This window comes from Pleurodeles waltl, chromosome 10 (assembly GCF_031143425.1).
Source record: "Pleurodeles waltl isolate 20211129_DDA chromosome 10, aPleWal1.hap1.20221129, whole genome shotgun sequence".
Classification (NCBI taxonomy): domain Eukaryota; kingdom Metazoa; phylum Chordata; class Amphibia; order Caudata; family Salamandridae; genus Pleurodeles; species Pleurodeles waltl.
Genome location: NC_090449.1, coordinates 1,071,463,104 through 1,071,478,522, shown reverse-complemented (window position 1 = coordinate 1,071,478,522; position 15,419 = coordinate 1,071,463,104). Strand labels below are relative to the sequence as shown.

General features: G+C 47.1%; 1 protein-coding gene across 2 annotated transcripts in view; it reads right to left on the bottom strand.

The window, feature by feature from the left end:
- Positions 1-7,760: 7,760 nt before the first annotated feature.
- LOC138262255 (SLAIN motif-containing protein-like) overlaps positions 7,761-15,419 on the bottom strand; it is a 128,402-nt gene continuing 120,743 nt past the window's right edge. For both annotated transcript variants that reach the window (XM_069212124.1, XM_069212125.1), the window contains one exon: positions 7,761-8,883. In XM_069212124.1, the coding sequence (XP_069068225.1) occupies positions 8,817-8,883 (67 nt within the window). In that variant the 3' untranslated portion in view covers positions 7,761-8,816. The remainder of the gene's footprint in view (positions 8,884-15,419) is intronic.

Genomic DNA, 15,419 nt, shown 5'->3' with positions numbered 1-15,419 from the left:
TGAGTTCTTGGTTTCGACGTCTTACTCGCGGTTTTAGGCGTTTCCTCGGGATCGATCTCCTCAGAGTCCGACTCCTGGGTGGAGAACGTTTCTTCCTCCTCCTCGAAACGCTCTTGTCCTGTCGGCGCCGACGCCATTTGCAGTCTTCTTGCTCTTCGGTCCCTGAGTGTCTTCCTGGACCGAAACGCTCGACAGGCCTCACAAGTATCCTCCTTGTGTTCTGGTGACAAACACAAGTTACAGACCAGATGTTGATCTGTATATGGATACTTGTTATGGCATTTTGGACAGAAGCGGAATGGGGTCCGTTCCATCAGCCTTGAAGAGACACGTGGCCGGGCCGACCAGGCCCCGACGGGGATGGAAAAAAAAACCCAAAGGGCCACCGGAGCTCTTCTTAATTCGGTGTCGATCTGTTGTAACTAACCCGATACCGAACGCAAACAATACCGACGATTTTTCCGAGATTCTAACTGACTTTCCGACCCGAAACATGGAGCGAAAAGAAACACGTCAGAACCCGATGGCAGAAAAAAAACAATCTAAGATGGAGTCGACGCCCATGCGCAATGGAGTCGAAATGGGAGGAGTCCCTCGGTCTCGTGACTCGAAAAAAGACTTCTTCGAAGAAAAACAACTTGTAACACTCCGAGCCCAACACCAGATGGCGGGATGTGCACAGCATGTGTATCTGCAGCTACACATGCCATCGAACATATATATATATATACACACACACACACACACACACACACACACACACACACACATTTATATAAGTTCTGGAAGAATTTGGGGACTCTAGTTCAAACAATTCAGGATAGTCAGGATGCAGCTAAGTACATTATTCCTGCTGGCCTGGATACGAGCAATTGCTTGGGGCAAGGAGGCAGCACCAGTGAGTTGCTCCATCGCCATGCTTGGATGAGGGCCACAAAGATAAGAAGGAATCCCTTATAGCTATACCTTTTGATGGATTCTGCTTAATTGCAAAAAAAAAAAACAGACTCTGCCTTAAAGCCACAGCACATTCTTTAGGCCTCCGCATTGCCGCTACTTTTCTTAACAGGTTTGGCCCTTTCAAGGCTACTCAAGGGGATTAGCAAAGAGGCAGTGCCAGGCCCCTCCATCCTCACAGAAATCACCCCAGTCATCCCCTGGCCAGGGATTTAGCAGGCACCATACAGATTCCAAAGGGCACCGATCTTCCCAGTCCCCCTTCCCTGCAGCACCAGCTACCAAGCTGCTTTAGTTTGTCCTTGGTGGTGCATAACTTTCCTGTGGGAGGCAGGATCTACCACTTTCTCCCAGGGTTGCAAGCCATCACATCCAACAGAGGGATCCTCCAGTGGGCTCAGCACAGAGGAACCTTGACGAATTCCACTCAGATTTCAGAGGACACTGCAAGAGACCTGTAGTGCTGGATGATAACCTACAATTGGACCAGCAGCAGACCCCTTGCCCTGCCTGTCCAGACCGGACAGTGGTGACTGATGCATCACTACTGAGCTGGGGATGTCAACTGTGGGGAGGTGGAGATCAGAGTACTCTGGTCTCAAGCGAAAACCCAGCTCTATCAGTCCGTTGAAGTTTCTGGCCGTTTCCTGGTGCTGAAGGTCTTCCTATCATCCATCAGAGGAAAGCTGGTACAGGTCTCCCAGACATCACTGCCATGTGTTATTGTAACGAGCAGGGCAGCATGGGGGTCCTATGCCAAGAGACTGTGCTGGGGTGTCTGCCTGATCGTGAACCACCGGTTAGGATAAACACCAGGGATGGTTGAGCTCAGCTGGGGGGCATGGCGGATCACAAGTAGGCATGACGCAGGGCATCTTCCAACAGTGGGGAGAACCCCAGCTGGATCTTTGTGCCACTGTTGAGAATATGCAGTTTCAACAATTTTATGTGTTGGAGTTTCCAAGAAAGCTCTCTCTGGGAGATGCATTATGGCTAGACTGGAGCAGGGTACCCTGCCTTTGCCTCGCATGTCCAGAGTTTTGAAGAATATCAGAAACTGCTGGGCCTAAGTCATCCTAGTGGCTTCTGCCTAGGTCTGTAGAGTATGGTACCTTGAACATCTGGGCATGAGCACCTGTCTTTAGATCAGATTACCATTTCAGGATGGTTTTCTGTTGCAGCAGCAGGGCAAGGTTCAGGACCTGAACATGCGCAATCTGCATCTCCATGGGTGGAGACTGAGCAGCGATAGCTGAATGCGTTGGATCCACCACCTGAGGGTGTGGATGTCATTCTTGCTGCCAGGTATCCTTCTTCAAAGTCCATTTACGCTGGGCACTGGGGCAAATTTGTGGCTTGGTGTGGAGTCCACAACACTTAATTCTTGCAAGCCAAAATGTCAGATGTCTTATTCGTTTTGTCATTAGTCCAGCTGGGCCTTAATGTGGACACTATTAAAACGTATTTTTCTGCCCTTTCTACCATTTTGTGTTCACTGGACCAGCTGTCCTTGTTTAAATCACTTTGTGATGTGGTTTCTTAAAGGTTTAAAACATGTTCCCAACCAACCAGTTTGTGATGCCACAGTGGGAACTAAGTCCTGTCTTTTCTCATGAGCACCCCTTTCGAGCCGATGCACAGCTGCTTGTTGCTTCTTCTGACTCTCAAGACTGTCTTCTTCATTGTGATCACTTCATCTTGTTGCATGGATTAACTCCATCCTCTTTCGGTACCACCACCATACAGCATACCTTTTCTAGGTAGACTGGTGCTGAGGCACCGGGTAGCTCTCTTGTCGAAAGTTGTGGCTCCTTTTGTCGTTGGGCAATCCATCACTCTGCCAGCATTTGTTACCGTGCCTAACCCCTTGAAAGAGGAGGGCTGGACCTCAAAAAGGCTTTCAGCTTTTATGTCAGTCACACCAAAGACTATCAGGAGGACAATCAGCGTTTTGTAAGGTTCTCTAGGACAAAGAACGAGAAGGTTTTGCAGAAAAGGAGGTGGATAGTCCTTTGCATTAAGATCTGCAACAAACTGGCCAAAAAGCAGGCTCTAGCTGGACTGAGAACCCACTCTGCGGTGGTGCACGGAGTGCCTGGCCTGGATAGTGGTTAGGCCGTGATGTGGGCATCAGTGCACACATTCATGAAACACTGTTGCAGTGACCACCAGGTTGACAAAAGGGCATTTTGTCTATTTGGTCCTGGAGGACTTTTTGGTCTGAGCCTATGCCACAGACCATCCACCTTTGGAAGAAACAGCTTTGTTATCTATTCTTAAAGTGAGGAACCTGCGGGTTGAAGCACTCTTCAGAAGAACAGATTAGTTACTTTTCTGTAGGTTTTTTTTCCTGAGGGATACTCTAACCACAGATTTTTAACTACCCTCCTACCTACATTCTGTGGACTGGTCTTTATAATCTAAAAAGTTTCCAAATTAGAGATCTGCATACTAGTACTGGCAATTTAGTGCTCCGCATCAGAATGTGAGGGAAGAGTAAAGCAAAAAACTGACGTTGGTGCAGAGGGGGCGGGGGTCACACTTATATGTGGTTCTGCGCCTTCCTAGGCTGAACAAATCAAAGGTGAAGCCGCAGTGAGCCATCTAGGTACACACGGAAGCACTGCTGATAAAACGCATGCATCCCGTCTGGTAGAAGGAGATATTCTAAAGGTGAGGCATGTGTAGTTAGAGTGTCCACCAGAAAGAGCATTACCAAAGGCGAGTAACTTGCTCAGTGGGACTATTGGGGAGTTGTTTCCCTATGTAAAGTAACTCTTACATGTAATCTGTGAGAGAGTAAGAAGTGTTTTTCTGATGTCAGTTAAGCTGTACTGTTTTAATCAACACAAATTTTACCATTGCCCTGTAGTAGTAAACTTTTGAACGTGGGTTCGTTAGTACAGTTGCTCCAAATAACACCAGTTATTGGACCACATCTATTTTTACGGCCACATAAAAAATATAAGTCATAGCAATATTACAACACACTTGATTTTACCACACACTGAAGAACACAAGATACCTAAACACATTACCTGCCAGAATAACTATATTAATTATGCAGTTGTGTGTCCCTGTAACAAGAAGTATGTTGGTACCACACTTTTTTTCTCTAAAAACGGATTTTAGATAATTTCAGAGCCATTATTAACAGGGTCCACAAGTACCAAATAGCATAACACTTAGAGTCACCGTGAGTCAGAATAGACCAGGGCTAGATACTTTGGCATTAACAATCCCAAGACATCCCAGGGAAGGAGATAGACAAGTGGAATTATGGAAACTGGAATATAGATTTAGAGTGTTGGGAAACATTTGGGATCAACAATGAGGATTAACTTTTTGTCAATGTAATGTCCTCAAACACAAGAAACAAGGGATGGGAGGCACCACTCCTCTTCCGTCCTCCCTCACAAGTCACCTAGCACACAAAAACGGGAGCGGGGGTAATCTTAGTGGGATTTCACCCTATGTGGGAAACCAAAAAAGGTTTTAAAATTGCCCTCACCCATTAATAGTGGCATGCTTCATCACTGGGTGCGCTACACACCCCTGCACAGAACAATGCTAGGGGTGGAGCAAAGGATTTTTTTGGGTAGTTGGAAAGACATTCAAAGGAATCCACTCTGCAGACTATACAATTAAAACTAGCTTAGGGCTGTCACTTATTCCTATTTAATTCTGGGCCCCCAAGGAAGGCTTCACACGTCTCCTGAGATGAATTGGTGAGATTAGCACCCCATCATCGCATCTGCTGTCAACATGTTTCCGCCCCTATAGGTCGTCTGGCCTTCATCAGGACTAACATCCCACGGCTCAAGCCCACCAAACCTCACTCATAAAACAATGCTCAGTGAGTGGTGGTAGAGTCTCACGCAGTGGCCTTACTTGCTACTCCTTGTGTAGATTTCATGAACTTCTAAACATCAAGTTGAATACAGTATGAATTATTAACTCACATACTCCTGAAATCTGAAACGTACTGTAAAAATGTTGAGAAACTATTGAATTTCTGCATTTTGAAAACATACTTATCACTAAACTTCTCAAGGCTCACCTTTTGAGCTGACCTTGGAATAAATCATCACAGCACTGTGATAGTTATGTGTGGTTATTTGCCACAGAGGAGCAGGTGACTACAGATTAATGCTAGCTCTTCAGACATGCATCCACACGTCTCCTCATAAGGGCTTGTGCAGACTGGTACTGTGGAAGAGTGGAAGTGTAGGGGGGGGGGGTGATCCACACAAAATAGTGGCTATGCAGATGGTTCGCACCTCCTATGTGTGTATACTTAGATATTTCAAAGATATTTCAAAGGTGCTCCTTGATCCCTCACAGGAATATTTCATGCCTATGACATCACTGACGATTCCCATGATGGAGGACATGATCCTCCTAACAAATCAGAGATGCTAATGCAGTAAGAAAAGCCACTGAGGCAGGAAACTAATAAATCACACGCAAAATCACTCAAATAGTTTTAAAATACTGCCTCGGCTTGTTTACTTTTGCAACTGAATAATTAAACTCAAAAATCTCCTAGGATAATAAAAGGACATTGAGATGCATTATTTGTAGGGTTCTGACTAATACTGTATACTTAGTTGTGGTGTTATGGTAACCTGAATGTTTGTAAAAAACACAAAATTATGAGGAGGGGGTGACCCCTAATGGCGCAGCAGTGTTTTTCTTCACCAACAGGCACTGTTGTCACCTTAGAGACCCCATTTTCTATGGCATCAATGTTGTTTGGACCTTGGATCTCATCAAAAGGTCTATGGTCTCCTTTGGCACTGGCTTCTACTTCAACAGCAACAGCAGACCAGTGTCCATCTATCCCAGAGGAATCCTCATGCAGAAGAACCTAGAACTCTCTTCAATTACCCACATGAGACTTATGTCTTGGGAGGCACAGCTTCAATACCAGTTTGCTGTGCTCCACAAGGGTGCAGTGATTGGTGATGCACCTACAAGTGGTTTAAGAGCTCAAGCAAGCAGAGGGTTGCTTCCATGGGGAGAGGGGGGGGGGGGGTCAATATTTAAAAAAATGACATCATTCTTCTTAGAGGGTTCTTTGTACAGTGTTGCCTAACAGACTAAGGGCAGGAAGGGGTGACCTATTTCTTAGAGACCATCCAAAGACTTAACCATTAATACATAGCATTGGTGAGAAACCTTCTGGAAGCAAGGATCACTTCTTCTGCGAGAGACCAATTTGAAAGGACTAGGTCTGAAGGCCCAAAACTTGATTCTTCTGCTGCATTGTCCAGTCTGTTTTCAGAGGTTGCTTGGTTAGTTGGCAAACACTACCAGAGTACCGTAAATTTACCTCTCATGTAAGCCAAGTCTGATAAGCTTCCGGTCTGACTGATGAACTGTCGTCTGAAGGATACAAGTTGAAAGGGTGGGAATAATGTGTGCAAGCTCAAGATCACTTAGCTCCAGTTCTTGGCACCCACAGGCCAACCTGCTCAGGGAGCCCGTCTCCTTGGTGACTTTATTTGAAGTGAGTGCTATGGACTGCCGCAATGCCCAATACAAGGCCTCCATCACGCAACAGCCTGGACACCATATTACACCATCTCCCTGTGATGCACTGTGGCATTGTTGCCCATGGGAATAGGAGACTCCTTGCTTATAAGAGAAAAAGAAGAAAGAAAACCAAACCAGTGCTAAATCTATTGCCCTGTTCTTTAGAAAACTGAGTTGTTTCCTCTGTTTTCACCAAGACCATGTTTCACTCATTGACAGATCATCAAGTAAGCATCCCATTCTGCATGCCACAAGCACATTCAGAGACCAAGCGGGTCTAAACTGCACCTCATCGATTTACTTCTCACTCACTTTGTAGTAGCCGTTCCTTGGTGCAGTTGTAGGAAAACCACAATCCGGTCCAAAGCTTCTTCCAGAACTAATTCCACTGGAATACATCTTTTCATGAAACTCTCCTCGTCCGCAAGCTGTACTGACAGAACTGGAGGATGCAAGAGGCCATAAAGGGCCCAACAAGAGCAGTGAAGTCACACGTAGAAGGACAGAACATGGATGAAGGTTTATTCAGCTACACAATGTTCTGCGCTCTCTCATCCAGGTGAAAAGCCTATCTCCTCACTGTGTCTTGAATCCTCAAACTAGAAGGCCTGGGAAACAACAATGTTGTCGAGAACCAGTAAAACCTTCAGATTGTACTGTTGGTGTCTCACAGGCAAGTGGATGGTGGAGAGGGTGTTGCCTCTCTCACAAATGATCTAAGCAGTGACATCCCTGTGTCCACTCCGTGGCGCCGCTGCAGTAGCAAGGCTCTCAGTGAGGATTCTTAGAGCAGATGTAAGGCACAACGGAGCAGTACTAGCTAGTAATGTTCACCGCTCACCACAAAGCGAGGAAGAAGTCTTTCCAAACCCAGCTGGAACCAAGATGAATCAAAGCTGCACCATACAGCAAAAGATGCCTTACTCAGAGGGAGATTCAGGGGAATCCTAGGACAAGCTCCTTGAGGACTTACAGGTGTTGATTCCTCAGACACAAGGTTCTGGAATGAGCCAGAATGAAGCGTGTATCGTGAACAAGACTGGATGGTACAATGTGTCACATTCCATCTGAAAGAATGCACAAACTAGAAGCAGACAAACTCAGCATGTTCTGACACTTCCGCATTTGAAGAACAGGATACCAACAAGCACGTAGAGGAGGATGCTAGGGCAGCCAGAGTCCCCTCCAGCATGGAGGCCACAGATGGGATCAACGGGCTTCTAAACATATGAATCAATTAACAATTCAAAACTCGTGAAGTCAAATTACCAATTGTTTTATCAAGTTTATTGCAGTTACAATCCAGTAACAAAATACTCACCATCTAGTAAACAAATTAAACTCTGGAAGAGGCTGGAGCTTTCCAGTTATCTACGGTGCTACTCTTTTATAAAGCATCACAGAGTGGAAAACAGAGTATTTTGCTTGCTGAACAATCTGACATGTCAAAAAGAGGAAACTTGTACAAAACAGAGAGAGTGATTTAATTGCTGAAATATCAAAAGTGACATCAGAAAATGCATGTGGAATCTCCTCTACATATGGCAACACAGTGGTCAGACTTCCAGGCACAATCATTATGCAGAATGTCTGCCCAACTGGTGTTAACAAAAACTTGACTGTGGCACAAATCTCTTTCTGAGGACAAGATCAACCACTCAGAAGTCTACGACACACAAACATGAACCCTCCAAAACATACATTTAAAAAAGTGACAGAGAAAAGCCTGCCACTTCACACTGCAGTGTGTAGAAAACCTGGAGCAAAGAGCATCTAAGAAAAAATTGTGTACATACTATACAAGTTTTAAATTAAATGTTGCAATCAATAACATCTATAACTATGTCTCTAACAGGCTTGGGTCTCATTTTCAAACAACTCAAGTAGCAAAGCTGAGCAATGTTTTAAGCATTTTCCTGGCTCCCTGCTATTCCCACCTCTCCCAATATCAGCTAGCACAGTGTAGTTCATGTTGCATTTGGGTTCCTTCCCTCAACTGAGCCTCAGCCAAAACTAGGCCCAGAATGCCCTATTTCCAAGAAAGGCTACAGTCGAAAAACAGTTTTATGTAGAATGGGTGGGGCTGAAACTTATCAGATTTCACCCTGGAAACCAAGGGAGGAAAATGTAGCCACCATTCACAATTTATTGCAGTAAGTCTTAGAAAAATTGCATCTTTTTTGCTCAACTTCTTAAAGTAAAGTTTGTTAATAAGTCCTGCTGCTGCTGCTTAAAGCCAGCTTATGCTTCAAGTCGTGATGCCCAGCCAGCTGGGCTAGCAATAACTAAGGGGTTTAAGAGTCCAATGTTCTTGGGTTGGGTCAGTAGCACCCGTCCTTCCAGGAGTCGTCTGTAGCGGCACCAGAAGTCCTCGACGAAGACGGAGGCCTAGAGAGCAAAGAAAGACTATGTGAGATAAGGCTCTACGAAGATCTGTGCACATGGACAACATGCACGGAAGGATGGATCAGACGCAAACATAAAGACATTACTTCTCTGCAAACAGAGATCGCAATACAGGTTTCCACCTGGACTCATGCACGAGGTGGAAGGTAAGCACAATAGGTCTTCTTTCCTCCAGTTAAATTTATTACAAGAGCAAGCACACAGACACTCGTGAGCGCTCCCTGCTCCCAACATTCCAACCGCCCAATGGCTTAGCCCCAGCTCTGCTCCCCGCTGCTGTCAGACTAGTAAGGTATCTCAGGAGCCAACACGGGGAAAGCCGGTAGGGCAGAGAGCGCATCTGCAGATGCCGCCTTGTTTCAGTGTGTCGACTCTCCCGCTCTTTCAATTTACCCAATGGCAGTGCAGCCTAGAGAGGCCAGGCATGCTTTTTATGGTGACATTGGGATGTGCACAATGCTCCTTGGTGGTTTTGCATATCTCAAGCAGTGAGTGGTACAAGTAGAACCAGTGCACTGAAGAGTGGCCCCACTCCTCACAGAAAAGCTGATACTTAAAAAATAAATAAATAATAAATTTAAAAAAAAAAAAGTGCACGTCACTTAAAAATGAATCTTTGGCGGTGGCGGCTTGCCCCACGTTTTTGTCAAAGATAAGACGAATGCTATTCCTATTTCTCAAGTTTAACTCGAAAGAATTATAAAACGCCATCTGACCTGTAGCATGGACACCACTTTACTCCCCCGTGGTAAAGGCACTGAACTGGGAGTAAAAACTTGCCATGTTCAGAATGAGAAGGACAAGTGTTATTTTTCAAAAATGCTTTTGAGTTTCCAGTATGGCAAACTGAGTAAAAATATTCAGCTACAACACGCAAAATCTATATTTCAGCTGTAGTCGAGGTAGCGGGTCAGGCTTGGGACAGACACCACTTTTAATACAACTCAATATCCGCATACAAGGCAGCTAGTACATGTTTGCAGTCGTGAGCACCGAGCATGTTGCCAGGCCAACTCGCCACGTAATGGAGCAACTGCCAGGAAACAGAATTCAAAATTAGGTGTGGCAAGCCCGCCTGGCTCATAAGAAAGTTTTAATGCTTCAGATTCTATGGTGAGAGACAGCCAGCAACAGGAGGGACATCAGATTGCCGAGCTCCCTGAGACAAGACACATCATACCCTACCGCACAGAGGCACCTGGGGAACACCACATCGAGGGATAGCGCAGAACAGACACAACCAGGTCTCAGTCTACTTACGAGCCGGCCCATATTACATTCCATTGGATAACTGAGTGGGGATCTCACGTCTGCACTCAGACATTTAAACCACCTAGTCTGTCACTCTTGTCACAGATCCCGGAGCTGTGTCTGTCCCTTTGCTCGGCCTTGCACTGGAAGGAAAGCGACAACTTCTGGCAGCTTGTGCACACGCCAGACAAGTCCCTGCAGCTTCTGAACGGGTGCATCAGGCATGGTCTCATCTCCTGGGACCCTGAGACCCACCCGTGTCATCTACAGAGACACATGAGCGAAGCTACACACTCCTAACCACCATTCATCCACCATCCTCCTTGGTGTTACTGCCAACAGCTCCACGGCCAGGACTACCTTCGCTGATGAAGGGCGCCCTTGGCAGGTGCATCTCTCACCTGCCGACCCTCTGAGATCACACCTGCCGTTTTAACCCTTGTCTTTAGTAAGGTATGAAGTAGTGTAATCAAAAAATAAAAATAGTTCCAAAGATCTACCATTCCAATATTAGATTGGAATCACCAGCCACCTGTGTCGCCCCATCCTCCTCACCTCTGTCGGACCGACAGATTCAAGACTGCCTAATGTGCATCAGCCATCTAAGACCCTGCACTGCGCATATATGGGGGACCAACCTGGACGGACCAGGGTGTAATATCGATGGATCACCACCAGCATTCCAGATGCCATAGCTTCACTCAGGATTCTTTTACATCGAATGAATCACTCAGACGGTCCATTCCATCGACCTGTTTAGGAACTTCTGCAATCAAAGCTCCACTCATTGAGCTAGGCAACGTTTCTTTTTTGTAGCCCTTCCGTTTATATTTCAAGTACTTTATCCACCAATAGTTTTATGTGATTACAGCTAAATTTCACTGGGACTGGTACTTGCAAGGGACCTCCCCTGCCTTATTGAACAAGTGCTTCCCTGCCCCCCATGAGACTGGGCTCCCTGCACCCGGGGCCTCCCCCTCCCCTGCCTTCTTATTGAACAAGCGCTCCCCGGACCCCCATGAGATTGGACTCCCCAGACCAGGGGCCTCCCCTGCCTTCTTATTGAACGAGTGATCCCCTGTCCCCCGTGAGGTTGGACTGTCCGGACCAGGAGCCTCCCCCTCCCCTGCCTTCTTATTGAACAAGCGCTCCCCGGACCCCCATGAGATTGGACTCCCTGCACCCGGGGCCTCCCCCTCCCCTGCCTTCTTATTGAACAAGCGCTCCCCGGACCCCCATGAGATTGGACCCCACGGGCCTCCCCTGCCCCCGTGAGGTTGGACTGTCCGGACCAGGAGCCTCCCCCTCCCCTGCCTTCTTACTGAACAAGCGCTCCCCTGCCCCCCATGAGAGTGGACTCCCCGGACCAGGGGCCTCCCCTGCTGTATTATTAAACACGCGCTCCCCTCCCCTCCATGAGGATGGACTCCTCTGACCAGGGGCCTCCCCTGTCCACCATGAGGTTGGACCCCCCAGACAAGGGCCCCTCCCCTATCTTCTTATTGAACAAGCGCTCCCCTGCCCCCCATGAGATTGGACTCCCCGGACCAGGGGCCTCCCCTGCCTTCTTATTGAGCAAGCACTCCCCTGTCCCCCGTGAGGTTGAACTGTCCGGACCAGGAGCCTCCCCCTCCCCTGTCTTCTTATTGAACAAGTGCTCCCCTGCCCCCCATGAGATTGGACTCCCCGGACCAGGGGCCTCCCCTGCCTTCTTATTGAGCAAGCACTCCCCTGTCCCCCGTGAGGTTGGACTGTCCGGACCAGGAGCCCCCCCCTCCCCTGCCTTCTTACTGAACAAGCGCTCCCCTGCCCCCCATGAGATTGGACTCCCCGGACCAGGGGCCTCCCCTGCTGTATTATTAAACACGCGCTCCCCTGCCCTCCATGAGGATGGACTCCTCTGACCAGGGGCCTCCCCTGTCCACCATGAGGTTGGACTCCCCAGACCAGGGCCCCTCCCCTATCTTCTTATTGAACACCCCTGCTTTCTTACTGAACAAGCGCTCCCCTGTCCTCCATGAGTTTGGACGCCCCCCAAGTATTGATCAAGCTCACCACATCCGTAGTAACTGGATTCATAGCGAGATGGCCCATTTACAGCCTCAGCACTTTGTAACCACCACCATGTGCGAGCATGTCCCCTTTTAAAGCATCTTCTACGTGGAGAATATCATGTGGGTAGTTCTGTGTTTGAGGCAAGGGAGGGATTGTACCCACACCGTCACCTTCCAGACCCAGCGCCATCGATAAGTGTAAGTGAATGCAGCTAGCCTGCCACATGTCACTCCAAAGTTGCACCTATCAACAGGCTCACATCTGGTTTCTTGATGCAGAGCTCAGCCATCACAGGTTCTAGGTCCTGTGGGCCTAGCTACATTTGGGCTAAAACACCACAAGTTGTACCTCGTGATATTCAAGTTCTATCTGAGCAGAATCCTTGTACCATCACCTTCGCACCTGACCATCATGAGGCTCACAACGCCGCCTTACCTCAATTAATCAAAAATAAGGATATTTAGGCGGAATGGAGCATCTTAACATCTACACCCTGAAACGCCAGGTAGGGATGCATGTTCTGTGTCACTCCCACCTAAATTCGAACAACAGAGAAGAGTGAGATAAGAGTGAATTACCAAAATACTCACTACTATTGCTACAAAATTCACAGCTCAGACAGTAAAGATTGTATCTGCGGGGTGCCCACTCCTCCAAACATCTATTTCGCCAGTTGGTACAGCACCCCTGCTAGAGAATGGTTCTTGCGGGGACGTCTGATTACAAAGCTGGCTCCCAGGTGGTTGTAATCAGATACCAATACCACAGTTATTTTAACCCCTTTGGTGCGGGTGTCAGCCACTGTCAGACTCCCACACTACCTCCCTGGTGCAGGTCACGACCAGTGGCCGATACCAGGGAGGGGGTTAGAAAAATCGCACCAGAGGATTTTTTTTTTAAAACCCCCGGGAGACACGGAAGGTAAAAGTGATATATATATATATATATATATTTGCCACCAGTTGTCCTGCAGTTGCAGCTTGTGTCTTCAAAGCAATGCACATACTTCAGCTGACGCATTTCAACTGTAGTTTTTAGGCAACAATAAAAAAGTCAAGTAAGTCTTGTGATTATGTTTCTGCTACAAAAGGATCAGACATTTTGTCTAGTGGCAGATTTAGTGCCATAAAGAAGCACAGAAGGTTTATATGCCTACTGCAAAGAGCAAATCTGTATTTTATGTAAATAGCTGAGTACATTAGTAAAGTCAGCCATTACCTGCGCCATAATATAAATGAAATGTATGTGCGAGTGGGGGGCGGCTATGGAAAGATGAAGGGCACTTTTGCTGGGTGGTAATGAGGGAATCCGAGGAGGAGGGAGTGGGAGCACCAATAATGATTTTTGAACTGGGCGCAGGAGGCGCTAAAGACTGTGACGAATGGTATGTGACAAGGTGTTTTTTGAGTGTCTTGAAAGAACGTGCTGATTGAGGGAAGAAGCTCAGGTAAGGTGACCTCTATTGTGTTGCACGTATCTCACACACACCATCGATTTTGTGACTGTCTACATAGGCTAGTGTTTTAGAGCAACAGTTTAGCCAATAGCAGAGATGGCATCTTGATGGATGACTGCTGTCGGCACTCGGGTTATAGAGGACCGCTCTGACATAGGATCAGAGACTGAGACATCAGATACTGAGACAGCATCTGAGGGATAGGACAATGGCGCAGACTCTGGGAGTGATTTTTCAGTCGGAGGAGTCCCATTCAATAGCTTCTCTTCCAGTAATTATGAGGGAGGTGATGAGTACAGTCCTCCTGTCCCTTCGCAAGCACAGCCTGCGCAACAGGGCAATAGTGGGTTAGCCCAACCCAGAGAGAAGTTGCATGTGGCGGCAAGCACAGAGAGAGAGAGTGCTCTCTTGGGAGCTCCCCAATTTAGTTCAGCCCCAAATTCCACCACCCAAATCGTATTGTGGAGACATAAAAATTATCTATCACAAAACAAACCGGTTTTGTAAGGCAGGCACCTGTGTTTTTGGTCCTGGGTTCGGCGGCCATATAGAGAAACATACTAAACCCAAACATTTCTGGAAACTAGACATCCGGGGGAGTACACAGAGGTGTGACTTGTGTGGATTCCCCAAAGTTTTCTTACCCAGAATACCCTGCAAAGCTGAAACGTTGAATAAAAACTCTATTTTTCTTGCATTTCTGTTACACAAACTACAGGAATATGCTGGGATCCACAAAATTCCTACCACCCAGTGATTCCTCACCTGTCCTGATAAAAACACTACCCCACTTGAGTGCCTACACCTAGTGCCTGCGCAGGAATGGATCACCCCAGGGTCAACAGTTGCCTCATGTAAGGACCAACACTGACCGTTGTGTGATCTATTCCTGTCACGGGCACTAGGCCTACCCACACAAGTGAGGTACTATTTATATCGGGAGACAGGGGGAATGCTGGGTGGAAGGAAATTTGTGGCTCCTCTCAGATTCCAGAACTTTCTATCCCCGAAATGTGATGGAAAAGTGTTTTTTTCCAAATATTGAGGTTTGCAAAGGATTCTGAGTAACAGAACCTGGTGAGGGCCCCACAAGTCCTGGATTCCCCTAGGTGTCTAGTTTTCAAAAATGCGCAGGTTTGGTAGGTTTCCCTAGGTGCCGGCTGAGCTAGAGGCCAAAATCCACCGGTAGGCACTTTGCAAAAGACAGCTCTGTTTTCTTTAGGAAAATGGGATGTGTCCACATTGTGTTTTGTGGCATTTCCTGTCGCAGGAGCTAGGCCTACCCACACAAGTGAGGTACCATTTTTATCGGGAGACTTGGGGGAACGCTGGGTGGAAGGAAATTTGTGACTCCTCTCAGATTCCAGAACTTTCTGTCACCGAAATGTGAGGAGAAAGTGTTTTTTTGGTCACATTTTAAGGTTTGCAAAGGATTCTGGATAACAGAACTTGGTGAGAGCCCCACAAGTCAGCCAATCCTGGATTCCCCTAGGTGTCTATTTTTCAAAAATGCGCTGGTTTGGTAGATTTCCCTAGGTGCCGGCTGAGCTAGAGGCCAAAATCTACAGCTAGGCACTTTGCAAAGAACAAGTCAGATTTCAATGTAAAAATATGTTGTGTCCATGTTGCCTTTCCTGTCGTGAGCATTAGGCCTATCCACGCAAGTGAGGTACCATTTTTATCGGGAGACTTGGGGGAACACAGAATAGCACAAGTGTTATTGCCCCTTGTCTTTCTATACATTTTTTCTTCCAAA